The sequence below is a fragment of the Antedon mediterranea genome, chromosome 8 (assembly GCF_964355755.1).
Source record: "Antedon mediterranea chromosome 8, ecAntMedi1.1, whole genome shotgun sequence".
Classification (NCBI taxonomy): domain Eukaryota; kingdom Metazoa; phylum Echinodermata; class Crinoidea; order Comatulida; family Antedonidae; genus Antedon; species Antedon mediterranea.
The window spans coordinates 2,638,332-2,665,919 of NC_092677.1; the positions used below are offsets into that span (position 1 = coordinate 2,638,332).

A 27,588-nucleotide genomic window follows, 5' to 3' on the forward strand; every position below is an offset into this window, starting at 1 on the left:
GTACGATGTACTTTATAACACATGATTTATTTCTGTAAAATGATATATTATTTTATGCCTTTAGTGGAGAAAATTGAAGATGTGTCAAATTATCTGATCCATATTCAAACTTTCTACCAATCAACAACTTACATCTGATGACATCATTATCTTTTATACACATTATCATTATCACTTTCATATTCATCAATCACATAATCACTGTCAGAATCAGTAGAATCATTGTTAGAATAATCACTCTCCTCATTTATCAATTCTTGACAAAACATTGTAAACTCATCACTTGTCACTTTAAACATCTTACAAAAACGACTCGGCGAAGTATCAATTACAATGTGCAGTTTGGGGTTGACAGATGAAGTCTTTGACCGAATGTTTGGCGTCTCGTAGAGTCCAAGACGCAACAAAAATAAATGACGCTGCCTGACATGCTCGACAGAATAAGTGAACAGCTTCGCTTGAACCATTTGCTTGAGATCTGTTAGACCCATTCGAAAGTAGACATATTGAAAGAGATATTCTAAAGGAAAAAAAAAATCATAAAAAAGGTGTAAAGCATTTTGAAAAATATATAATTTTTCGTAATTTTTATTGAGCAGCATGTAAAGTATTTTTGGTTGATTGAAAGAAGTAACGTTGCTAATGAATAATGCCAGTAAACCTACCTGTCTCCTTTAAATTTGTCTCAAATATTCTTGGCGAATCATTTATGATTGTGGTAATCTGTTCCCTTGTGAAATGGCTATCTTTCAATAAATTCAAAACTGTGCTCAATTTTCCTTTTTTTAAAGTCAAAACTTGTGGACATTTTGTCACCAATCTCTGCAGATTTCCTTCAAGTATTCCAACCCGACGCAGAAAACTAGATCTATCAGAAAGTCTTGCGACATCAATTGTCCAGATATTGCGATTGTTAAGAACGAGGAGTACACGGTTTCCACCTAATCCAAGATTATCCAAAAACGTGACAACATCATTAATTTTAACCCAGCTACAGTTAACAATTCTGGGATTTGTGGAAACAAACCCAAATATATTGCGTGTATCACAACTAATATCATTAAAAAGTTTAATAAGTTTTTCTAAGTTTTCCGACGCCTTCTCGCCTATGTTGTTTTTTGGCGAAACTTTTGCGTGAATCTCGTTCCAAAGTGTCGTGCAAAACTGTTTGGCGTCTTCATCATTTTTTATGTGAAGTATCAAGTTTGACGGATTGTAGTGTGCTGACCTGTATTGAACTTTAACCTTAGGATTGTATTTATTCAACAATGTCAGTGAATTTTGTAATGGAAAATAAGGGTTGAGTGAAGTTGATGTGTAATATTCAAGTTTTGTAAAACTTTGTAGCGATTTGTTTCTGAGGATGAGTAATGCTGGCACGGACGACCTTCGCAATGCAAGTGACATCAGCAACATGACTATGTCTACCAACTGTAAATATAAAACAAAGATTATTTATATATACAGTATACTCCTATAGGCCTAGCCCACTTTTCTTTTCAAAAAACAGATGACAATTCTAAAAATTAATATTTTTTTAAAACGCCGTGGTTAGGATTCCGGCACCGGAACTCAACTGCCCACCGTTAGGGAATCCGACACGCTATTGCGCATGCCCAGAGCTCTGGGAAGTGAATTATAGCTTGCACTAATAGTGCCACACCACGGAGAGTCGGAGTGTTATAGAGATTTACTGTACCCTAGATAATCGTTGCGCGAGCGAGAGAGCGATGGATGAAACTTGGCCTAGGCCTATGCCATACATGAATTAATAATTAAAATACGACTACGCCACGCGTTAAAATAATTATGATATTAATAAGTATCAGTATCTATCTAAGAATCGTAATGCTGTTTTTAGTGTTGAGACGCTGACTTCCCGAACAGTTTTTTCACATCCACGCGGTGGCTGCCGTCAACAAATCAACTTGTGATTGCATGTTGTATATGTACAGTATAATGCGTTATGAAAAATCATAAAACTAGTCATGTAATTATATAATTCATAATGATAAGAAGTTTATATATGAATGAAGCAACCACTTTTTAATTACAAAATCAATACTATAGGCCCACTGGTCACGTCTAACTGGTAGCCCTAGCCTAGATTAGTGGATCCCATATTAGTAGGCATCTAGGCTAGTTCGCCATGTGGCGCAGCTATGAAATGATCCATTGCTGTTGATAAGTATAGAGTCGCCGATTACCTCGCTCAGGGCATGCGCAATAGCGTGTCGGATTCCCTAACGCTGGGCAGTTGAGTTCCGGTGCCGGAATCCTAACCACGGCGTTTTTAAAATTGCCTTCTTCTTTTTGCTATCCTATTAAAGTCTGTCTGCTCTAATCTAAGCCTAGACTATATAAGCCTACTACTGCACTAGTACTCATTTAGCTAGTAGGCCTAGTATACATAGCCTGGTGGTGGGAAGCCTATATATGGCTAATAAAAGGGATAAGCCTCACTATAGTCATTAGCTAGTAGGGGTCTACTAGGCTAGGCTTTCTCTGAGTGAGAGAGGCTTATACATAAGTAGTTACTAATACTGTACTACTACTAGGAATCTAATCTAGCTAGAGCTAGCCTAGCCCTAGGTTACTTTACGCTAGACCATATTATTCTATCTCTAATCTCAGACTAAGTCAAATATGTTAATTATTAATTATTTATTTTACTAGCCTAGGCCTAATTCATTCTTCCAGCAGAGCAGACTCGACTATCAATATCATCGGAGCTCCAACCTCCATGTGCGTTTTATTTATGTTTACTGGTGGCAGCAAACAACTACTGCACAGTGTTGGTATTTAATTAGTGTGCATCGTAACGAACGCGTTTCAAATTTATAAAAACGCGTTTGACATGCATTTGTACGGTGGCCCACAACTGTCACGCACACTATAACACAGAATCACACAATTAAAGAAGGAATTACACAATTAAAGAAGGAATCACACAATTAAAGAAGAAATCGCATATAAACAAAAGAAAGCATGAAAATATAAAACGAAATGCACAAATAAAGAAGAAACGCGCAATTAAAGAAGAGCTAAGCACAATTAAAGAAGTCCGCACAACAAATTCGAAAGCTCCTCGCACAATTATTAAAGAAGTCCGCAACAAATTCGAAAGCTCCTCGCACAATTAAAGAAGTCCGCAACAAATTCGAAAGCTCCTCGCACAATTAAAGAAGTCCGCAACAAATTCGAAAGTATCTCGCACAATTAAAGTACAGTAGTCCATATGGAACGCCATCGCTGCCCCCGGCAGCAAAATTTAATTCTATTTGGCTCTTTTACCATTACGTTCGGCTCTTTTACCATTTGGCGCATTTCTAGTCGGCCCATTTACCATTACGTTCGGCTCTTTCAGCATTCGGCGCATTTCTATTTGGCCCATTTACCATTACGTTCGGCTCTTTCAGCATTCGGCTCTTTTTTATTCGGACCATTTACCATTACGTTCGGCTCTTTTTAATTCGGCCCTTTTTATTCGGCTCTTTTCTGCATTTCTGAATTAAAGTTTGCTTCCGGAGGCAGCGATGGCGTTCCATACGGACTACTGTACTTTAATTGTGCGAGGTACTTTCGAATTTGTTGCGGACTTCTTTAATTGTGCGAGGAGCTTTCGAATTTGTTGCGAACTTCTTTAATTGTGCAAGGTACTTTCGAATTTGTTGCGGACTTCTTTAATTGTGCGAGGAGCTTTTGATTTTGTTGCGAACTTCTTTAATTGTGCGAGGAGCTTTCGAATTTGTTGTGTGGACTTCTTTAATTGTGCTTAGCTCTTCTTTAATTGCATTTCGTTTTATATTTTCATGCTTTCTTTTGTTTATATGCGATTCTTTCTTTAATTGTGTGATTTCTTCTTTAATTGTGTGATTCCTTCTTTAATTGTGTGAATATGATTTATATAGTGTGCGTGACAGTTGTGGGCCACCGTAAACGAAAACTTTATAAATTAACCACATTTATTCCAATATGTATTTACTTGATAAAATGGTTTATTATGGATATTATATACAATAATAATCTTTATTTTTAAAACAAGAAGAAAAGCACCCTAATTAACCATGAATGAATAATACAGAAATTAAAATCACCCAAAATAAAATGTTTACAAATACAAAAGTACCTGGTCCAACAATAATTTATAAGTAATCTTATATTATGGATACAATCTGCTGAATATATTGTAACTTATGAGGAATACTCAATTGTCCCAGTTTAAAAAAAGAAAAAATCATAGCATTATCATCTGTTGGTACTGCACAAAAGAAGGCGATTTTAATTCCTTGTTGTTGCACATCAAGACAGCGCTTCCAATATAACAATTTTACAATGTCCAAATATTGATACTGTGTCTCAAAGTCCAGGCTTTGTTTTATGTGTACAAGGAAAATTTTCATTCTGCTATTGACACTGTGCCTGTTGCCTTTTCAATTGTTAGATATTATGTCATGGCATACATTTATTAATAAATAAATTTGACTTAATATATTAATTAATTATCACTATCTGCATATATTAGATTATTTCCCTTGGATAGAGGCACCTGAAGCTTTTTTTATTAACTCCATTGACACACTACTACACAGATCATTTATGTTAAAATTAATTGTGGTTTTTAACTGTAATCTGCCGATGAGAGCAGTATGTATTGATAAAGAACGGTCATAATGGCCTGAATATGTGTTATCTGAGTTTCTCTACTTGTTGACCCTTGACCTGTCAATGTTCCACCACCATACTAATTATTCTTTTGAATTGTACCTATACTTTAAAAAATTACTGTTTATTTTTAACAAACAACAATAATAAATCAAATTTAGGCAAGATCAGTCATTTATACTATTTTTACTATAATATTTTTAATTTTAATTTTTTTAAATAACTGTAGATCAAGCACTCTTAGAATGATATCTATCGCCTTGGCAACAAATTATTTTGCGGTAGCCCATGATGGATCATAGACTAATGGGTAGAACTGGCCCGATAGCTTTTCACCCTAAAAGAAAAAAAAAATCATTTTTAATGGACAAATATCAAATTGATAAAATTGATTGATATTAATTTTATAAATTAAGAAACATTATGTCGCAGTTGATCATCAGTCCAGTTGTCAGTCCATTGTGTCGTCCGTTAGTCCTACCTTAGGCACAACTGGTGTTTTCTGAAGAATAGGATCATTAGAATCCGAAATAACGCCATCAGCGACGTAGTTGACAACACAAGCACGCCTAGGAAACTCTGATTTACAATTTATAAAAACAAAGTAGAAATCGGTTAAAACAGAAAAACATTTACTTTATTTATACTTATAGCTATATTCTATCAAATTTAGGCAATATGAATTAATAAAAATTATTACAAATAAAATTATATTTACTAAATTCAAATATAATAATGAATGGGTGATGAAAAAACTTCCTTTACCTGTTGCCATAGGAACCGTGGACCATAAGAGGATGATGGAAACTTGCCTCACCCTTCTTAAGGAGCGATGGTACCGGTTTAAACAAAGCTTTTTCCTCCTCTGTTAACACAGTCTTAAAACATGAAAAGTTTATATAAAGTTGTATTAACAGATGTAAAACACATGACGATGACATATCGAGGAACTAGTTACATCATGGTTATTGACGCATGCAGACATTGGAATGTGGTTCATCACATGACTTCTCAACACAGTAATGCCAGATATCAATGACACAAAATGTGTAGGTCGTAGGTCACCACAAATCGTGAGCTCCTTACTAATATAAAATACGTTCTAAAGACTTACTTGAATAGACTCCATATCTTTAAAGTTGAGATCGGTAATAGGCAGCGGTTCACCATCTTTACGCCACCTTAAAAAAAAAAATAAAAAAAACTATAATACTGTGGCATAATGCAGAGGGAAAAGGTCTCCTAAGGGGGCCTCCAGCGGTGGGTAGTTGCATTTGACTGCTCATAAGGGGGGCCTCCAGCGGTGGGTAGTTGCATTTGACTGCTCATAAGGGGCCCTCCAGCGCTGGGTAGTTTCATTTGACTGCTCATGCTCTTAGTTCAGTGAGCGCTCATAGCTGTTTGCCTCTCACTGTAATTTCAAAGCAATCCCAATTTTGACCTTTTACTGAAGAGAGAAAATTGTAAATTGAAACTGACTTGTGAGAACCAGGAACGTAGTGTAAAGCACCGTTGTCAAGAGTCTGTTCATCCAAGGCTATGTGTACTGTCAGGTGCATCATGGGTTTTGTTCTTGTCCAATAGGAATAGTCTTGATGCCTACAAACAGAAAGTTAACAGCAATGTCATTATCAACAACTACTATTATACTACATATATTTGTAATACAAGTATTAAATTTAAATTAGTTTCAAAAATAAATAAATTCAAGTTGTGAATATGGTGTTGATGTTGTTATGCTAAAAAAAATCAGGAAAAATAATACTTTATTTCACATGACGTACCGTACCTAAACCTAACTTTAACTATATTTATTCAGAATACAGACACTATTTAAATGCAGTTATCCAGTTATCAAGTTATTGACATACCAATTTCAACGAGGATATCTTATAACTGATGTAGACTATTAGCAACATTTAAATAAGTAGGAGCTGATCCAGGGGTGACGTGCTCCCCACACCTTCCCACCGCGCCCCCCCCCCCCCCCATATTGTGATCTAAAATGAAATCTAAAAAATCCTGGATTCGCATCTGATACCTGTAACCTATTTCAATATTTCTGTCTTCTATATCATTTCCGTCTTATATTAATGGGGTTGATGTAGTATGTTGTTAAAATATGTTGTTAAAATAATCAATTACAACCAATGTATGATAGATGAGTCATTAGCACACTATACATCGTCTAGACAAATCTCTAATAAATATTTATACAAGTATTTCTAGAACTTCCAAACCCACGTCTTGCTCTGTAATTTGTGTATGTACATTTTGAGGGTGATGAATCAAGGCAGTAATACATAAATTTATATGCCTTCTATTTCTCTAGTCTAGTGTGTAAATGAGATATCTACCACTGAAAAGTATTATCTAAGTTGTGGTTCGCACTAGGACGCAATGCAACAATGTATCGACACAAAGTGCTGTACTGCATAATCACAAGTGGGAACTGATGAAGTGCTGTAAACATTGAAAATATCAAATCAGTTATTTCACGCAACAACGCAAAGCAAGAACACATGAAAAACATAGTACAGCGCGTAGTCAAGTATGAGAGGTGAAACAGGTCAAAGTCTTTGGAAACTGACGCGTAACCAAGCAGGTTTGATCTCACGCAGAAGAGGGCAAACACAGTTATTGGAAGGGTATTTTCTTACGTTGCATATGTGGGAACTACGCTCCACTAAATAACCTACCATGCTACCACGCCACCATGGTGAGGTGGCTTCGCAAAGAGCTGATCGTGCCACAGCCGCACTGATCTATCTTCCGTTGGATTCAGAAGTTTTGAGCTTGGAACCTGAAATTTAAGATAAATAATACACATATCTACCAACCAGTATTATGTTTACATTTAAAAGGTTATTTTTATTTTAGGTCGACAGTACTGAGCTGTTATCAGCAGGGAAATTCTTTAACAAAAATAAGAATATAATGTAAGAAAATTTGTGAAAAAAAAAAGAAAATGAATATATTTGTCACTTTTATTTATATTACCATATTATTCTTTCTGAATTTGCAAATGAAATCAAATTCGGGAACGATAAAACAAAAGATTAAATTGTTTAAACATACGTACAGCAATATTAGGGAGGAATACTAAATCATGGAAGAGCTGGTTGATCCTCCAATGACCCAGGCAATGCATGAGAACATTGTCGGGGTCACCGCTTTGGTTACTATGGAATTCATAAAGTAGGTCGTACCCAGGAAACTGATCACTTTCATCCTGAATAACGAAAAAATTACAGTTATTATTGATTAATATCTTCATTTTTAGTTGATCTTAGGCAATCAAGAGATAGTCTTAATTAACTGTATCCTACATAATAGAAATAAATGGAAGTCATAAATTGTAGACGATAAAGTTTTTGAATTATTATGCCATTAGAAGATTGAAATATTGAAAGATGTAATAAAATTGATTACATTGTTATGTCATGTTGTGGAAGAAGATCTTGTGACTAATAGCTGAAGTGAACTACATTGTAAAAACTGTGACTACATGATGATGGGTGGTCTGGTGGTTTTTAAAACCAGGAGGCATGGGTTCAAGTCCAGTGGCACTCTGATTTAATGTTTAACATTGCATTGCTTAGTTAAATTCAGCTACCGTATAATATTAGATTTATCAAACTACTGCAGCACGCTGGAAAAGCAAACATAATCTTTTTAAAGAACTTTTTGGTAAATATCGCCTCATGAATACTCAAATTATTATCATTATTTATTTTACTTTTTCAAACTTAAAAATTAATTAACTACTTACCATTTGCTTCTAAAATGCAAACAATGAATTGTGGGAAATATGAAATGAAAAAAAAATAAATCCAAACATCATAAATGAATCATACTGAATTACAAAATTAAATAATTAAAGAAAATGTAAATGAAACCTCTCATTTGGGATACATTCAACTCTCCAAATACCGGACACCTTTGGGCTGACCTAATATGTCTGTCTTTCTGTTAAGTCTGGTATTCAGAAAATGTTTTTAATGGTAAAAATTAGTTTGGGACCTTTGGACTTCAAGAAAAGTATGGTTTTGGGAGAGTTTCCGGTTTCTTAGAGAGTTGCTGTACCTCTATTCAGGGGACACCCTGTTAAGGACACTTACAATATCATTACTATCACAACATATCATTCAATTTGCAAGACCAACAACCAACAATGTCATGTTAATTCATTGTGTGCATGCAGGGGGATACTGGTGTTTCCTCGCTCCTCCTCGACACAGGTTTGATGGTTTCTAGTTCCTAGCGATGACCGATGACACATCGATTGACCTGACTTAAGTTGGGTCATCGGTGCTCACAAATTGAACACTCCCTATTACCAGTTATCATATCACTACAGCCATTACCAAGGTATCAACATCAACAAGCTATCACCACAACCACAATCAATATAAATAATGAAATCAATCTATTAATCAAAATCAATTAACACCAACCGCTAATTGTTGGTAGACTGTAAGTATCTGGTCGCACTGTTCGGAAGTAAGTACAGGTACGTTCGTCAAATATCCCTTCTCCCAGAATTCCTTGACACGATCTTCTGGCAGTTGGAAATCATCCCAATTCGATGTGTCCTATGAAACAAAGTGTTACACCTTATTGTTACATAAATTATAATGAACTACGAAGTGGTGGTAGGGGATGGTGGTAGGGGATGGTGGTAGGGGATGGTGGTAGGGGATGGTGGTAGGGGATGGTGGTAGGGGATGGTGGTAGGGGATGGTGGTAGGGGATGGTGGTAGGGGATGGTGGTAGGGGATGGTGGTAGGGGATGGTGGTAGGGGATGGTGGTAGGGGATGGTGGTAGGGGATGGTGGTAGGGGATGGTGGTAGGGGATGGTGGTAGGGGATGGTGGTAGGGGATGGTGGTAGGGGATGGTGGTAGGGGATGGTGGTAGGGGATGGTGGTAGGGGATGGTGGTAGGGGATGGTGGTAGGGGATGGTGGTAGGGGATGGTGGTAGGGGATGGTGGTAGGGGATGGTGGTAGGGGATGGTGGTAGGGGATGGTGGTAGGGGATGGTGGTAGGGGATGGTGGTAGGGGATGGTGGTAGGGGATGGTGGTAGGGGATGGTGGTAGGGGATGGTGGTAGGGGATGGTGGTAGGGGATGGTGGTAGGGGGTGGTGGTAGGGGATGGTGGTAGGGGATGGTGGTAGGGGATGGTGGTAGGGGATGGTGGTAGGGGATGGTGGTAGGGGGTGGTGGTAGGGGGTGGTGGTAGGGGGTGGTGGTAGGGGATGGTGGTAGGGGATGGTGGTAGGGGATGGTGGTAGGGGATGGTGGTAGGGGATGGTGGTAGGGGATGGTGGTAGGGGATGGTGGTAGGGGATGGTGGTAGGGGATGGTGGTAGGGGATGGTGGTAGGGGATGGTGGTAGGGGATGGTGGTAGGGGATGGTGGTAGGGGATGGTGGTAGGGGATGGTGGTAGGGGATGGTGGTAGGGGATGGTGGTAGGGGATGGTGGTAGGGGATGGTGGTAGGGGATGGTGGTAGGGGATGGTGGTAGGGGATGGTGGTAGGGGATGGTGGTAGGGGATGGTGGTAGGGGATGGTGGTAGGGGATGGTGGTAGGGGGTGGTGGGATGGGGAGTGGTCATGGATTAATTTAATTTGATTGATGGATGAATGTTGATAAAAGAAACTAGTAATTAGATTTTTTATTTGTTTGAAATATCTAAAACATTTATGAATTTGTTTAGGATTATAATTTATAGATCTACCAGTAGCTAATGATTTGTCATGCAGTTGCTTTTTGTTTTATTTTGTTAATAGGGGTTGGTATTTGACCAGTTCTTTTACTTCTTTTTCTGATCCTAGAAACAGTTCTTATTTAATGTACCATTTTAAGTTATTGTAATTAATGTATGCTGCTTTTATTTCTTAAACTGTTTCTAAATAAATGTTGAACTAAAATGTTGAACTATATGGAAAGTGAATTTCTGCGCATGGCAAGATATAGCCTACATACCTTGGCAAACAACCCTCCACTTGGTTTTTCAACTGTACTCCAGTCCTTCGTGGTGGGTGCCTGAAAAAATAAATTTGTAAATGATGAAATGTCTTCTAATAATAATGTGAGGAGTGCCACTAAATAACTAGTTTAGCTAAGCCTTAGGCGTCTCTTTCTGGTAAATAAAACTAGGTTAAAGCTATTCTAAATATAATAATTAATATATAAATGCACTATCCTATTATAACTAATATTAATTAATGTATAATACTGGCCTGGATCTACCTCTAGGCAGCCTGGCTAGGTCAACAGTAGGCCCAGATTGAGGAGGCTAGTTAGAAAGATAAATGCGACCGACATTCCATCTATCACCAGCAGCAGTCTACTATATCTAGTACTTAGTACTACACACAGGCCGACAAATTTACAAATTTTTGACAATTGATGTTTAATACTGTATATGAATGGCAATAATGACAAGCAGCATGCATATATATACTGATCCATGCTTTCTAATAAACATGTTATGTATTTATAAATTTACCCATTACATTTTTTATACGAATATAAACGATTTTTATTAGCAATACTACTTTACTTACCATACTCCCTTTTCACTTTGCTGTGTGAAGCTCAAGGTTATGTTGTTGTTGTGTAATCACGTGATTTTCACGCTTGATTAGTTTTTACTACAGTAGTCAGGTGACCTACAAGTTTTTGTAAACAAACCAACGTGTTTTTTAATACATTCGTGGAGCTATAAAATTAATTTTGTAACTCCATGATACATTCATTACTATAGTAACCGACTTTATGGACATAATTCATTCAATTCATTTATTAAATAAAACAGCTGTAGCATTCTGTGCATATATTTATTTTTCAAATATCTTAATCTGACATCTTTATTTCCCACACTCTTTTAAAGTTTATGTCCCACACTTATGATCCAATCTTAATTGTTTTATTTTTAAATGGGGGATCTTTGGTTAAAATGACAATATATATAATATGCTCATATATCTTGGAAGGTTGGGTTTAAGGTAAAAATAGGATATATAATAATAATACCACATTTATATAGCGCCCTTTTCATGAGTAATCATGCTCAAAGGTGCTTTACAAGCATTATTACCCCAGTATTTTTTTGGGATCAAACACGCATGGAAACATACTCCCATAATGCAGCCGGTAACCAGCACAAAGTTGTGTCTGGATCTAACTGGGTACCCATTTATACACCTGGGTGGAGAGAGGCAACGTAAATAAAGTATCTTGCCTACGGATACAAGCAATGCGGCGAGAGTTGGATTCGAACCTAGGTCTGACGATCGGTAGTCCAACGTCCAACACACTGCGCCACACGCCCTATGATACATATATATGATACAACGTCAAATGAGAGCATGAAATGATCATATACAGTAACATGGTATTACAATTACAATTTTGTTTGTTTGTAAGTGAACAACTTATATTATGAACAGTTTTTTTATTATTTTGAATATAATGTCTATAAATTGTCAGCAATGTGTGCTTTTGGGACTATATTTCAAAAGCTTTATTCAAAAGATTGTCATAATTTTCACTTCATACACATAAACACAAGGGCGTTTGTACATCTTAAAGCTCTGTCTACACTATCAAAGTATATGTGACAAAAAACGTGATATTATACCACTACCGTATTTAAGCACATCACTACCATATTTGGGCACATCACACTTTTGTTGTCAAACTAGTTTGATAGTGTAGACAGAGCTTAATTTACACAACCAAGGTAAATTCATTATTAATATGTAACATTATTTGCATATTCATGTACAATACTTCTCACATGATAAAAGAATACTCACAACATGGACAAACAAGATGACATTTGGAGAGTTGTTGGAATTATTTTACTGCAGTTACTGCAGTAACTACATTTTGGTTTACACGACTATTTAGCAAGATTTGTTTAGGTAATCATACACACTGTACATTGAAACAAACTAAAATCATACATTACTGCAGTAAAAAATGTATTTACATTACTGCTGCAGTAACTGCAGTAGAATAATTTTGACATGATTATCTTATTATATCATTATTACTGGCCAGACAAAAGGGAGATACAAGGATGTATATTAAAATAGTGTTGAATGTATGTCTCGTCATTATAATATGCTAGCGGCATTTGCTTGGTAGTTATCTGTGCTAATCTGGTCTAGGCCCAACTCTTCCATCTGTTCATGTGTCCTGGTGTATCTCCTTACTGTTAGTTCAGGGTCTTGCTCAGGTGCGTACAAGTTCTGTAATCAATGAATAAATAATTGGTGTTGAGTCGAGTTACCAAATAGACCAAGGCAATCTAACAACAAGACAATGAGCTCGCCTTGCCAAGATAGGAACATCATATCTTTGATCTTATGTCTGGTTGCGACAAATAGCAACAATACTACTGCACTAGGTACATATTCTCTCTGCGTGCGGTGTATGTTAAGGGGACTGATCATGTCGCAGTCACAGATAAACCTTTTGATCTCTGGAGCTCAGCATCCTGTTTTTTGATTAACCAAGTCAGACTGTCCAATCTATAGTCATAATATCGGCACAGGTTCAAGATTCATCTCGAACATTGTTTTGGTGGTAGAACTTGGTTCACTAGGATAAAGACTTAAAAACTGGAGTGTACACAATCCACCCCGTGCCTTATTTGTACAGCGTAGGGCGTGACCATCTCAATGACAACATTTTTTAATCATAAATATTAAGACTCACCTGCAGGTAGCTGTTACCAGCGGGGTCATCCAAGATAATGGAAACATTTGATTGGCCAGAAATAATCTAGAATAACAAAAGAGACATTATTGATCATCATGAAAAAATAAATGTGAACTGTCGTCAATACCTATAAGAGAGTCACAACAGTTCACTTCATTCAAACAACTATGAAATTCAGATGACATTAAAGATATATTATCCCTGACAAAAAAACATTTTTGTTTTCAAATATTTTTTGGATATGCCATTTTAATGTCACTTTGACCAAAAACTGGATCGAAAAAAAAACCTGTAATTTAAAGTAAAATATACTTTTTGGTTAAATTAACTGTTTCCTTTGTCTTTTTATAAGTGAAATAATTTTTTTGTTTATTACAGAAGTAGTAGCTCATAATTTCATTCTAGCTGTGAAAATGAAGTCTAGTGCGCACCTCAAGAGCAAAATCCCTGGATCTTCAAATACCCCAGGCCCAACCGTCAACCCCCACCCTAAACAACTAACTGAACAGCTTAACCAAACAACAACAGCATACCCCAGGCCCAACCCCCACCCTAAACAACTAACTGAACAGCTTAACCAAACAACAACAGCATACCCCAGGCCCAACCCCCACCCTAAACAACTAACTGAACAGCTTAACCAAACAACAACAGCACAGTCATACATTATCAGTATCTGAAAAGATCACTCACAAGAATCATAAAGAATGGAATTAATTCCTAAACTGTGGCAGCAACATTTAGAGAGGATTGAACTATTTGTTAATATTAGTAGTCTTAGTCTTTATGTGACATAAATGTGATGTGCCCATATATGCACATGATGATGTCATATCACTAACATATTTGGGCATACCACACTTTTGATAGTGTAGACAGAGCTTAAGGCGTCGATACTTAGTGTTTAGTTTGATTTCCTTTATGATTCAATTGTTTTATTTAACGCTTACCAAGTAGACTAGTGACGCCCCGATGTTTGATTAATATTATCAGAAAAAATAAACAGAGACTAAGATATTAGTAGCTTTTAGTTAAATGCCTCATTAATGAGGTATACGACTCAATTAAGATACCATGTCAACAACATTCTACTGCGGTTACTGGAGTAACTACATTCGGTTTACTCTTTAACCGGTTCTTGGAATTATTTAACAAGCATTTTTGACTAATACTGCAGCGACAAATTAACTTCTATATTGAAATAAACTAAAATCATATGTTTATTGCATTAAACCAAAATGTGTTACTGCAGTAGAATTATTTTTAGTTTATCGCTAAAGCAAGAATCAAAGAAAAGCATGGAAAGTAGGTAAAAGTTGACAACTAGATATAATAGCTAGCAGCTACAGGCACAAATAATGCAATGAATTAAATATGATTAGGGTATTGGTTACTAATGTGCTTAGATTGAAAGTTGATACAACAGAATAATACAAAAAATACTTTAATTATGTATGATCAATTAACAAGAACGATACAGAATGTCTGGAAATAAATGTGAACACAGACATTGGTAAGCATAATTTGTACACTTATTGGTTTTATCCTGCGACAATTGATTATTCTGAAACACAATCAGTCCATTCAAAGAAATCCAATTTCCATAAATCAAAATGAAAATTGTTACAATATTGTAATCTCAGAAAGAACTAAAATTTGAATTTTTCCCAAGAGGATCGTTTTAGAATAAAGTACACGATATAACAAGCAAACCTGCTGCACATGACAAAGTGGTGCATAGCAACATCTACTGTATGCTTTCACCTATATTAATTTTCCACCTTTTTCAATTGTAATCTGTAAGCCAACCTTTCTTGTGGGACTTTCCTAGTCACGGACACTTTCTCATGAAACGGACCACAGGGAAATATGTTTTCAACACACCAGCAAACCCCTATTTAGGGGATACCCCCATTAAGGGGATACCCCTATTTAGGGGATACCCCCATTAAGGGGGCACTATATTGGGTCCTGAAGGTGTCACCTTAATAGAGATTATACTGTATATTATTTTGATTTCAATATGAAATAAGCAGAGCGGCCGAGGTGGAAAAGTCAGAAGACTATTCGCAGAACAGTGTTAAGTAGTATATGCATCATTTTACAAAACATACCTTGTCTAGTTTTTCCAAGAATTCTTTCATTTTTACATTATCCGACGGTTGTGAACTATCACCAAGCTTGAATGTATTGATCTGACTTAGCTGACCTTTGACATCGGTAAGAAGACCTTCTAATGTCGTAAACTTTCCGCCGAGTGTACCGCTGCAAAGCTCAAACTCCAACGACGGGATCTTCAACGTGCACGTCTCGGACTAATGACCAACAAACATAGTAACAGTTAATTATATATCATTCATGCTTGGTTTTCTTGTCAAAACTATTCTACAGTTACTGCAACTATATTTTGTTCACTCTTTCAACTGTTCATGTAAATATTTGACAAGATTTATTTTGACATTACAGTTAAATGACTTTCTCATAAATTGAGGGGGAGGGGTAGGGAGAAGTTATGTGGAAAAATAATTCTGGAGAGGAAAAAAGGGAAATACGTAAGTTATAATTAAGCAGTAAAAAAATCCTTTGATCTATAAATTACTTTTTGACTTTTATGATAGTTGATAGAGGAGATATGAAATTTACATTTATATAATTTACCATCGAGGAAACAACCGATTATTGATTTATATTTAACCTTTCAATAAATTGGAGCATTTTGCATTTTGTTAATTTGCATTTTCCGCATGCTGTATTTCATAACCATCACCAAGTCTCAGTAAATAAATAGGGATCAAGTCAGAATTATACTACTGCAGTTACTGCAGTATAAGTACATTTCTTACTGCAGTAACGTATCATTTTAGTTTGTTACAATGTAGATGAGGAGTCGCTGCAATAAACAAAACAAAAGCTTGCTAAATAATTGAGTAAACAGGTTATTACAAAGTTTAAAAAATGTAGTTATACTGCAGTAACTGCAGTAGAATAATTCTAACATTGTCCCTTAAATCAATAACATTTTTAATGACTTATTTATAGCTAAATTATTATAAAATTAATTCGTAATTAAATTAAACCATTTAAATTGAAAACAGAAAATGGTAAAACCATGGACCGCTATGAATTGAATGTAAATCAAATTTATAGGCCCATGATGAGTTTGATTGCAATCTGGGAATTTTAAACCCACACAATGCGATATACATAATCCAATCTTAGTGCTTTGAACGATGATAAAATGATCAAAGAACCGGCGGGATTATTACTCACGAATACATTCAACGACTCATTACCTTAAGTACGTCTCTGTTGAGGTCGATCGGGTCAGTGATATTCAGCGTGATTTCAGTTCCTTGAGGTTCAATTCCTCCTCCAGCTTTCACCTCGTTTGATCTGTCTCCGCACGATTCGCAGTGAGACGCCATGATCACTACCTCTTTAAAATGAGGGATGTCTAATCGGTTTGTTAAGAAGAATTTAAAGGCTGTTGAAAGTTTATCAATAAAATCATAATTTAAAAGAGAAACTGATATACTAATTAAATAACGCATTATTCTAAATAATAACATTAAAATTTAAATAATGCCATAAAATGTACATTTACTGTAAATAAAGGCAATCAAGATATTTCACGTTTTAAATAAATAAATGGTATTCATTTTTTGCCCAAAAAAGATAAACAAAAATCATGATTTTACTAATAAAAAAGACAAAATGAAACAACTAAATTCAACTATAAACAATGGGCTTCCAAATGGCTAGTTTCTTTTCTAATTCGTTTCAAATCCAATTTTTTGTCAAAGTGAAAAACTATATTTTGTGGAATTAAAATGCCATATTCAACATTTTTTCAGGGGGACAAAGTTTAAATGGTTTTTCACTTTCACAAACTGTACTTTTAACATTTCCATTTCAGCATTATTTCTGGCAAATTTTAATATGAAAATTATACATACATAATTATCATATTTAATACATTAGAGAATTCTATTGAATATATTTTATGCATAAAATAAGTTATTTGTATTCAGAAAGAAGATGCCATCTGTTTATTTAGTCCAGCGATTAACAATTCATGTGTATCTCTTGCAATAAAAATATAACCATAGATTAATGGCTAGGTAACCATGGCAGCACAACAAAGCTCTATTATTACAATTATTGAAAGAAATGTAATAAAAGTGTTCATTTACTAAAACTAAATAATCTAAAAATGTTAGCTTATAGTTCTCTGTATCTAAAGAGGCCTGAATATAGGAATGGGTTCAAGGTTGACTTGCTCCTAGTTCTGGTGGTGAAACAAGTCTTCTTGGATAATGCTATAAACCGTAGGATCAGTGTACACAGTTTGCCCCTGTATACTTTAAAGAACCCAGTTCATCATTTGCGACGGTAAAAGGTTACCTGGGTGAACTGGTTCACAAAATAGCCCCTGATAGGACAGTGATTAATTAATTTACTTGGTAATCCTTCAAATACAAAATAAAATAAGAAACGTTGAATTAAAAAATGTATACCTGAAAAATATATTATGTCATTTGAATATTTAATATTTTATGTGTTTTACTGTATGTATGTTTTATCGAGGGCCCTAAATGATCAGTTCCATTAGGAAATGGATAGGCTACCCTCAGTTAAGAAGGTAATAAATAAATAAAATAAATAAAACAATAGAAATTGAAAGAAAAAGAAATAGTCAACTGGAAGACTGGTTTAATTAACCCATTAATTTTTTCTTTTTATAAATGACATCATTAATTTGTTTTCTGCAGAAGTAAAAAACGTCAAAGTTTTAAAATACACTTGTTATCACCCAAAAAGTTACAGAAATTGTTTTTAAACTAATGTTATGATAGTATGTGAAGTGCCGCCGATTATGAGCTTACCATAGAAATGGGCAATATAGTTAATGTTAATATAACTGTATATATGTTTATAACATAATAGCACTAAGCCACAATCTGTTCCTCTATCTATTCCACACGTCCGATACTAGCGCTGTTTGAGCTGGAGCACCTTTTAATTTGTACGAAAAATGTGTTTTTTGGACAAATTTCTTTTCAACCAAATTCTGGGTTCGGTAATTCTCGGCCATTTTGCACGGGCAACGGCTAGTGTTTATAGAACCTCCATATTTTGTTCTGTATTTCTTCTTAAGATAGTTTGCGTACCATGGAATGCAATTACTGTATGTACTCAACTGATTTATTAAATTGGATGCCATCAAACATCACAAGTACAAATTAATGACACTTTGAGTTAAACACGGAATTAATGATAAACCAGTATACAAAACAAGGTGAAAAGTTTAATGAATAAAATCTGTATCTGTAACTAGGCACTTTTCAAATCCCTGTATATATTTTATATAAAATTAACGGCATCGAGAAACGCCGAGACAAGTCTTTAATTAATAGATGTTTGAAGATGACGAAATCTGTGATAATGAGAAAAAATTCTCTTTAGGAAAATTGATTGTAAAATTAAAGTAAAATTAGATTCAGAATAAACATGAAGAATTTGATTGAGTATAAAATATGTAATAATTCCCTAATAATATACAATTATTCACTTTTTCCATTTTTTTTATATTATTTATTGATTTAAATATAATTTAAATTTATTACAACTCATCGTTTTATTGATATCCATATATCAAAATTCAATATATGCCCGTTGGATTAAAGACTTAAAGAAACAATATATTATACTGACTGGCTCTGACCTACTTACTTGGAGTTTATGGTTGAACGTAAATGAATGGATGAGTACCGAAATAATTATAAGAATAAATGGATGAAAAACATGATGTATATGGATGTTTGAAAAACAAATCAAATTATTAAAATGTATACCTTATGGCATTTAATCTACATGGCTTTTTAGCAGCCAACATCTTCTCTGTACTCAGCTTTCCAAGATTTTTGTAAATGGAGCCTTAGAGATGGAATACAACTGTCAGGAGAGAGATAGAGCTCCCAGGGTGTGGGGGGAGGAGGGAGATAGAGCTCCCAGGGTGGGGGGGGAGAGGGAGATAGAGCTCCCAGGGTGGGGGGGGGGGGGGAGGGAGATAGAGTTCCCGGGAGAGAGATAGAGCTCCCAGAAGAGATTGTAGAGTTCCCAGGAGAAGGATAGAGCTCCCAGGAGAGAGATAGACCTTTCAGGAGATAGGATAGAGTTCCAGATAACTGCCAGAAGAGGAAATCTCCTTGGAGAGGGAAGTTCTGAGAAGAGAAAAAGTCCCTAGCAAGGGAATTAGCTCCCAGGTGAGGGAACTCGCTGGAGAGGGAAAGTAGTTAATGAGGTGCCATGATTATGTGGCATCAGAAATAAAATACATATACAGTAAAGGATACTGACAAGTTTCATGTGCGTCTCCAGAGGTGAATTGCATTTACCGCAATTTGACTGAAACGACAGCACTTCCTGCTTCAAATCATCGGCGCCCTCACCTTCTCCTTCGTCTTCCTCTACTATACCTTCATCGTCTTCAGCCTGTAATTATAGACAATGTGGAGTAGAAAAATCACTTAGTGTTAAAACTTACAGAGTAGAAAAATCACTTAATGTTAAAACTTACAGAGTAGAAAAATTACTTAATGTTAAAACTTACTTTTCAAAATAAATTGAACTATGTATATTACAATGTTCAAGCATACGAAGTTGATGTAAATTGTGTTTTACATTTATCATTCAATGTTCTTTGTAAATGTCATTCCCCATCGATAATGTTATAATAATATTATTTAATCTGTACTATAAGAGAGTGAGTCTGAATGTTTCTTACAAACTGATGAACGGGGATGCGACTGGGTGAAGGGCAATAACAGCCAGGGGGCGCTTGCTATGTTTGTATTGCATTGATAAAACAAGATGAACCATTGCACTGAATCATGTTGAAAGATGTGATGAAATGAGACAAAAAAACAAAAAATCTTATCTTGTCTTCAAAAATTGTTTTCATCTAGTTTTGTATTAATTATCCGTATACAATTCTTTATGTATATAATCAGCTAATTTCACCTGAAAAACCGAAGAACTTTGGCAAATCGCAGAATCAGCTTGCCAGTAGCAGAGCTACTCCTAGCAACCACTAACATCCAGTCATTGCCAGATGAAGACTTGTTGACGTGACAACAAGTGAAATGTCGCCCACGTACGCATTTAATTACTGTTTTAACGTAAATAATTGCTTACAGATGTCTTATCTTATTATAGTGTTGTATACAGAACAATTAGTTTACAAGTGAAGCAGGCCAGTAGAAAGAAAGTCATAGATTTACTTTAAAAACAACTACTCTAATTAATTATCATAATAGTCTACTTTAAATACCATATTTCAAATTTACGATCTGGCTTGGGCTTGTTTGTTTTATTGCAAACATCTCCAACTCTATATCATCAGGCCCTCTAGAGGGCATATATATCTTAAACACAACTGCAAATTAATAATCATTGAATACTTAGTTTTTCCCACAATGCAATCAAATACTTGATTAAAACTGTAATGATGTACATTTGACCTATACCTGACCTCTTAGTTATGATTAATGAAAGATCGAAAAGATATTAAGTAGATAAATGCAATATCAATTAAAGAAAAAAGTTAAAACAGTTATTAATCTTCAAATGCAATGTCATTTTTCAATATTAGACAAGGTTCAATCGGTTCTCGGAAAAAATCTGTAACCTTCAAAAAAGATAAATAAAACTTCTAGAGAGTGAACTATCCAACACTAACGTGATGTAAACGGGGAGGAACTCCTCAAAATGGCTGCCGTGTATCTGGAGAGCCTCACTCGGTGTAATAAAAGCTCTCAATCACCAATTCTAATGATTTATGACTCCTTTATCACTGATGTCCAGTGGCACAAGGCCACCTAGAAACTGTACTAATATGAAAATAAAAATATAAAATATTTTAAAAACTAATTTCAGAAAATATATTTCTTTTAAATACCGTACCGCAGCGTTTATAAAATCATCTCTATTATTAATGGAATGATTTCTTGGTATTAGATTTTGCATTTGAGGATTACATAAGAATAATGTTCTTGCACTGAACATTCTGCAATGAGTAGAATTGCGTGACTAAGTAGGAGGGCGTGATTTCATATGACTGGCATATCTGATTGGCCAATTGGAGCCGACAATCTCAATATACCCCAGGGCTCTCTCCGCTTTTTATAATTTCATTTCACTCTGCATCCACTTGTAAAATAAATTTACTTCGCCACAATCAATGTAAAAAATAAATGTAAATTGAAAAGTAAGTAAAATGTTTTAGTATTCTAGTCGTTTTGAATACAAGATTTATGGAAATTAAGGAATATATTGCTTTTTATATTATTGAAAGCCCCTGAGGATCAGCAGAATTTATCCTACAGATAAATAATTATTTAAATTCAATAAGAATTTTTTCTTGGTGATATACATCGGATGTTGTCAACCAAAGGTGGATTTAATATAAGACAAATCTGCCAACTGGGCAAAGTAATAAGAAACATAAAATGGACAAAAAAAACACCACAAAACACAGACAGACAAGCCACAAGCGGAGTTATAAAACTACACAATCAAAGATCACTAAGGTATGGATATATGTTAAGACTTTCCAAAGAAAACGATAAACAGAAAGGGAGCTATTGGGAGAGGATTGGAAGAAAATTGTAAAAGTAAAAACATAAAAACCATCTTGTCCATTAAAGAAAAATGCAAAGGGGTCATGACGTAAGACTAGGGGTCATGTCGCAAGATGAGGGGTCATGTCGCAAGACAAGGGGTCATGTCCCAAGACGAGGGGTCATGATGAACTGATGATGATAATTATGAATATCAAGTTTTTCATTCCCAAATATTGAAGTTCAAAAAGTATATGCTTAGATGATGAACTTTAGTTTGTCTCAAAGGTCAAAGTTGAAATACAAATTGCTGTACGAACTCTAAACAACCTCTAATAATATTGTGCCAGGATCTAATCATTTTCAAAAAGCATACAGGCTGTATATAGTATTGTCTCTCTCAGATGGCATCATGTCATAATGAAGCTTATAAAATATTATTTTTGTTTCTGATTAGAATTCCTATTCTTATCCTTAATTCACAGAAGACTACTTAAATACTAATTAAGTATGTACTTACTATTAGGCTGAAATATTGATTTTTTTTTCTGTTTAATTAATGACTTTGCTAAATTCTAATTTATATCAATATTTGATTGTACACGGTGGACGTTTTTAATAACAATATGAATAAATACATACTAAAATCAAATTAAACATTTTAATGGATGAATATGAATAAAAGAGTTTGTAGGGTATGTCACAAACAGAAAATACAATACTACGTTGACCAATCACAAGCTACATTTCAGATGAACCATCGTTTCGTGATTGGTCAGATTAGTTATGGCTGGCTTCAGGCCTTGCATTGCATCTTAAAGTGGGAACACGCTTTACTTATTTAAGAACTGTTTCTGTTTTGTGTATTGTTTTGTTTATTGTTTGTTTATTGTTTGTTTATTGTTTGTGTATTGTTTTGTTTATTGTTTGTTTATTGTTTGTTTTTTGTTTGTGTATTGTTTGTTTATTGTTTGTGTATTGTTTTGTTTATTGTTTGTTTATTGTTTGTGTATTCTTTTGTTTATTGTTTGTGTATTCTTTGTTTATTGTTTGTGTATTGTTTGTTTATTGTTTGTGTATTGTTTTGTGTATTGTTTTGTTTATTGTTTGTTTATTGTGTGTGTATTCTTTTGTTTATTGTTTGTGTATTGTTTGTTATTTGTTTATTGTTTTGTTTATTGTATTGTTTTGTAATTTTAATGTTCTGTACCTCTCCATTTCTGGAGGTTTTTTTGAAAATTCAAAGATTTACAGGGTATTATGTTTGGCATATACGAAAAAAACTTACAACCAATCCAAGTTGAATGTTCTGTTGTCGTGTTCGTGTATAGTTTGTGGTTGTCAACTGCGAGTCCTTTGCGGGGGCTTCTGGGTTTTCTATGTAACTATTACCTGTGACATCATCCAATATCTAGCCAAGGAAAATAAAATATTTAAAAATTCAGTGCAAAATAGCAAATAGCTGTCGATTGGCATAGCAACTAGTAAAAGTGCTATGATGAGAAAGTACTTACCATTTCAAAAGGTGGTTTAAGATTTTGTAATCTATCGATAAAATCTTGAATTTTGATGGCTGTATCGGGATCTAAAGACTACAGATATAAACAAAACACTTATTGTAAAATTGATTGATTCGTATAAATTACAACATCATAGGAGGCGCTATATAAGCCAGGGGGGTGAGGGGGGTGAGGGGGATGTCCAGAATTGGGAGATTTGACTGTACACTAATCAGCATCCTCCAAAGTGGTTGATGCACAGTAGCACCTCACCTTTCTAAGTGGTTGATCTTGTTCAAGTCCATCTATTGTCCTTGTAACCATTCCCTCAATAGTTGTTAAAACTACAAAATAAAAACGTTAAATAGAACATTTTAATAAAACAGAATTAAATATTAACCTTTAGGATGTTTCTTAAATATTGACATCAAATCGATGAATGTTATAATAATATTCACATGACGCAAATGATACATATACATAATAATTTCTATTTAAACATGCAAATTTTAACAATGGATCAAAAGTAATTATCAACAGACATATGTGTTTTCAATGTGTAACTTTTCTAGTTAAAATTTACTGAGATCGATAAATGTGTGTCTGTGAAGACTAGAACAGTGTAATAATATATACAGTAATTTTGTTACATTGTATATTGGAAAAGTACAATATGCAATGTGCAATACACAGTTTAAAGCTCTGTCTACACTATCAAACAAGTTTAACAAATAAGTCAAAATAAAATGGCAGTGATATGCTCAAATATGGTAGTGATATGACATGTCCATATATGGGCACATCACATTGTGTTTTTACATATAGTTTGACAGTGTAGACAGAGCTTAAAGCTTTTTCTATTGCAAACATCCATATAGGCTACTGGGATTTTAAAACTAAATTTGAAAGCCATCTTGAGAAGGCATGCTTTGTGGGTGGGGATAACATTCCTAGTGCATTCATTCTTGTATTTAATAAACAAAATGAGAATCATACACTTTACAGTCTGATTCAAAACACTTAGTATTATCAAAATATTTATTCTGCATATTTATAAAGAATTAAGTGTAGATTTGCATTCATAATACCTCCTTTTTGGGTATTAGAAGGAATTTCAAAGTCTAAGTCAGGAATTGATACAGTCGCCGCGTCTGATTTCACAACTTGACGGTTCATATCCTGCAAAAGATAATAAGAGTATTTAAGTCAATCTACCAGGAATGAAATGCTTCTAAATTAGATTGCAATAGTTTTAATGAATTTATTAAGTTTTTGACTTAAGTCAAGCTTTCAGCCTTGACTTACTGTAAGCCTTGTTAAGTTTTTATTTAATTCTGGTTTAAGTCTTAACTTTAGTCTCAACTTAAGTCAGGTTTTCAGCCTTGACTTAAGTCTGGTTTAAGGTTCAACTTAAGTTTGGTTTAAGTCTCGACTTCAGACTGGTTTTATGTTTGACTGGAGTCTTGATCTTTCTTAACATAAGTCTAGTTTTAAGTCTTGACTTAAGTCTGGTTGAAACTTAACTTTACATAAGTCTGGGTTTTAAATTAAGTTGATTTTTTTTAAGAGTTCAGTTTCAGAAGTTGTATATAGATTGATGTTTATTCCAAGGCTTGAATTCAATAAATCACATTTTTTACAACATTCACTAGGAATATTGCCCAGAAGGGTATTGGTTAATGTTTTACTTGAATATTGAATTGACGATACATACATACATACATGATGCGATATTCCCTAGTGTGATATTCAATTTGAATACAAATGTGTAATTATAATGCATTGATACCATGTAAGCAAAAGAATCCTCCAACATACTATTTTCATGTCACATTTAGAGTTATGCATCCACTCCATAAAATTATGATAGATTACAAATATGATAATGTTACCTACAGTATGACGTAAAGTAATCTCTTAAATACTGTAGACCAAAGTGTACCAACCATTCTCTTCATTTAGTTAGAAATGATTTCTCTAAACAAGGGTGTTTCTTTTCCTCTCTCCATTCAAAGACTGTTAGCTAGAGAGCACATTGTGACAAGTGACATTTCACACATAAATTTACAATCCATTAAAAATTGAAAATTAAAAATTGATTCATAAAAAAAAAATAATTAGTTTTAACACATCAGGAAAGATTAAAAGGTTAGGTCTAACAGTTTTCCTTTTAAGTGTGGTATGTATGAACATATTTGACCTATTTACATTGCTTCTAAAGTGTGCTAAAAGATTATGAAATAACCTAACCAAATACTGTATATACTGTAATATAGTATATGAATCCAGCTTCATAAGTAAGCCCATGGGGTACACAACTATAAAGTCGACAATCTACAACTTCATGAAATTGTTTAAAGCTCTGTCTACACTATCAAACTAGTGCGAGGTGCCCATGGTAGTGATATGCCTAGATATGGTAGTGATATGACATCATCATGTCCATATATGGGCACATCACATATTTTTTTGTCACATAAAATTTGATAGTGTAGAGAGAGCTTCATTTAGTTTTGCCCTTTTTGTTTGTGAACAATTTTAGTTTTCTTTCACAAAAGTTTTTGCCGAGTGCATAGATACATCGTTTATTTGCGCTATATAAATCTACTGTATCTATTATTATTATATTATAATATGGTTCTGGTGGTAGAACGAGTCTTCTCGGATAAGGACTATAAAACGTAGGTCCAGTGTACACATCTAGCTCGTGTGCACTTTAAAGAACCTAGTACATCTTTCGAGACGAGTAGGGGGTTACCCCGGTGTATTAGTACATCACAGCCACTGATCACCAACTGGGCCCTCTGGGAGACCAGTCTTTGACTGAAGAGGTTACCCAGTATAAATATATATTTCAATTCAATTCAATTCAATTATTTAAAAGCGGTAAAATGTAGCTTTTCAGTATCATAGTTACCCTTTCATTTTGGACCATCAACTTCAAGGTGACCCCCTTATCCTGAATCATGCCCCCTGGCTGAATCTCATTGTTCTTAAAGCCACAGTGTTCGCACTCAAATGACATTAGTATGACCTCTTTGTAGTGAGGTATCTTGGTCAGCAAAATTTGTGTAATTCCCTACAAACAAAACAACAAATTGAAAAACAATGCATTTAATATATTTTTCGTTCACTATCCATACTGTAGATGAGGCATCAGTGATTTGTTTTCAGTTATGCACTTGTCAATTGTATGACCCACTATACGACCCCCGGGAGAGGTGCGTCATGGGTGCGTCATTTACAAATAATTACTGACACAGGGGTGCGTCAAAAAACCTAGATGGTACGTCACATCAATGAACAAGGTGTGTCAATGTCCGTCACTTTACCACCCACCATATCATAAACAACATGGTCACAGTGCGTCAAAATGGGTGCGTCAAAATGGGTGCGTCAAAATGGGTGCGTCATGGTCACTTAAAGTTAAGTCACCTTTTTGACGCACGGGTGCGTCATGGTATTCAAAAGTATGACGCACATCGGACAAATGACGCACCTCTCCCGGGGGTCGTATAGTGGGTCATACAATTGACAAGTGCATTACATAGAGATGAAAAACATGAAACAAGCAATTAGATAGAACCCAACAAATAAATACTAGTATTTTGTTCAAATTGCTTATGCAAATTGTACAAAAAATAATTCTTGCACGATTGTTTCAAATCAAGCATAATCAAATATATCATTATAAATAATAATAAAAGAGCATGACATGAGATATTATACTACCTACTACTTATTATACTAATAGTAATACAGGCCTAGGCCTAGACTGAGTATACACCAGAGGTAGAGGTGTAGGAGGCCAGGCTATCTAGTCAAGCAATTCATCATTCATGCATGCAACCATTCAACTTTAAAAAACAAATACTGTACACAAACATACATTTTCTTCGCAATTCACACACAGACTTTCAATTTTGCTTGACTCTTGGTCTTCCTCGGGATTCAAGTCGACAAACAGTGGTTTGTTCCCATACGATTGTTCCGTCATTTCAATGTTTAATAGGGTTTTTTGTTGCCAAAATATTGAGAGTGTGGACTGTCTGTGGAACAGAAT

The 27,588-nt window shown here is 34.8% G+C and overlaps 3 protein-coding genes across 4 annotated transcripts; all 3 read right to left on the reverse strand.

Moving 5' to 3' along the window:
- Nucleotides 1-22: 22 nt before the first annotated feature.
- Nucleotides 23-2,780, reverse strand: LOC140056372 (transcription termination factor 4, mitochondrial-like). The gene is made up of 3 exons (XM_072101731.1): nt 2,678-2,780; nt 666-1,431; nt 23-520 (listed from the first exon to the last, which is right to left on the reverse strand). Exons 2-3 carry the CDS (start codon nt 1,414-1,416, stop codon nt 147-149), a joined length of 1,125 nt encoding a protein of 374 aa, XP_071957832.1. The 5' UTR covers nt 1,417-1,431; nt 2,678-2,780; the 3' UTR covers nt 23-146.
- Nucleotides 2,781-4,037: 1,257 nt separating this feature from the next.
- On the reverse strand, nt 4,038-11,294 carry LOC140056225 (probable alpha-ketoglutarate-dependent hypophosphite dioxygenase). 2 transcript variants are annotated; one of them, XM_072101520.1, is made up of 10 exons: nt 11,242-11,294; nt 10,658-10,717; nt 9,123-9,260; nt 7,748-7,897; nt 7,365-7,468; nt 6,145-6,264; nt 5,780-5,846; nt 5,431-5,543; nt 5,147-5,249; nt 4,038-5,002 (listed from the first exon to the last, which is right to left on the reverse strand). In XM_072101520.1, the coding sequence occupies exons 1-10, from the start codon at nt 11,242-11,244 to the stop codon at nt 4,937-4,939; spliced, it is 924 nt and encodes a 307-aa protein (XP_071957621.1). In that variant the 5' UTR covers nt 11,245-11,294; the 3' UTR covers nt 4,038-4,936. The 2 variants fall into 2 exon arrangements, 1 of the variants encoding a protein (XP_071957621.1); XR_011846743.1 differs by having other exon boundaries at nt 4,956-5,002; nt 5,147-5,244.
- Nucleotides 11,295-11,498: 204 nt separating this feature from the next.
- Nucleotides 11,499-27,571, reverse strand: LOC140056133 (zinc finger protein ZPR1-like). The gene is made up of 11 exons (XM_072101394.1): nt 27,415-27,571; nt 26,443-26,604; nt 24,614-24,704; nt 23,799-23,869; nt 23,541-23,618; nt 23,315-23,437; nt 19,762-19,900; nt 16,699-16,859; nt 15,520-15,720; nt 13,403-13,468; nt 11,499-12,933 (listed from the first exon to the last, which is right to left on the reverse strand). Exons 1-11 carry the CDS (start codon nt 27,520-27,522, stop codon nt 12,799-12,801), a joined length of 1,335 nt encoding a protein of 444 aa, XP_071957495.1. The 5' UTR covers nt 27,523-27,571; the 3' UTR covers nt 11,499-12,798.
- Nucleotides 27,572-27,588: the final 17 nt, after the last annotated feature.

Coding starts and splice junctions, on each gene's coding strand:
- LOC140056225 (XM_072101520.1), bottom strand. Junction 9,261..10,657: donor GTGGAGGGTTGTTTGCCAAG/GTATGTAGGCTA, acceptor TTTGTTTCATAG/GACACATCGAATTGGGATGA. Junction 7,469..7,747: donor TATTCCTCCCTAATATTGCT/GTACGTATGTTT, acceptor CTTAAATTTCAG/GTTCCAAGCTCAAAACTTCT.
- LOC140056133 (XM_072101394.1), bottom strand. CDS start 27,522: ATGACGGAACAATCGTATGGGAACAAACCACTGTTTGTCGACTTGAAT. Junction 26,605..27,414: donor GTGTGAATTGCGAAGAAAAT/GTATGTTTGTGT, acceptor TTTTGTTTGTAG/GGAATTACACAAATTTTGCT. Junction 23,438..23,540: donor TTAAACCACCTTTTGAAATG/GTAAGTACTTTC, acceptor TTCCTTGGCTAG/ATATTGGATGATGTCACAGG.
- LOC140056372 (XM_072101731.1), bottom strand. CDS start 1,416: ATGTTGCTGATGTCACTTGCATTGCGAAGGTCGTCCGTGCCAGCATTA. Junction 521..665: donor GACAAATTTAAAGGAGACAG/GTAGGTTTACTG, acceptor TTTTTCCTTTAG/AATATCTCTTTCAATATGTC.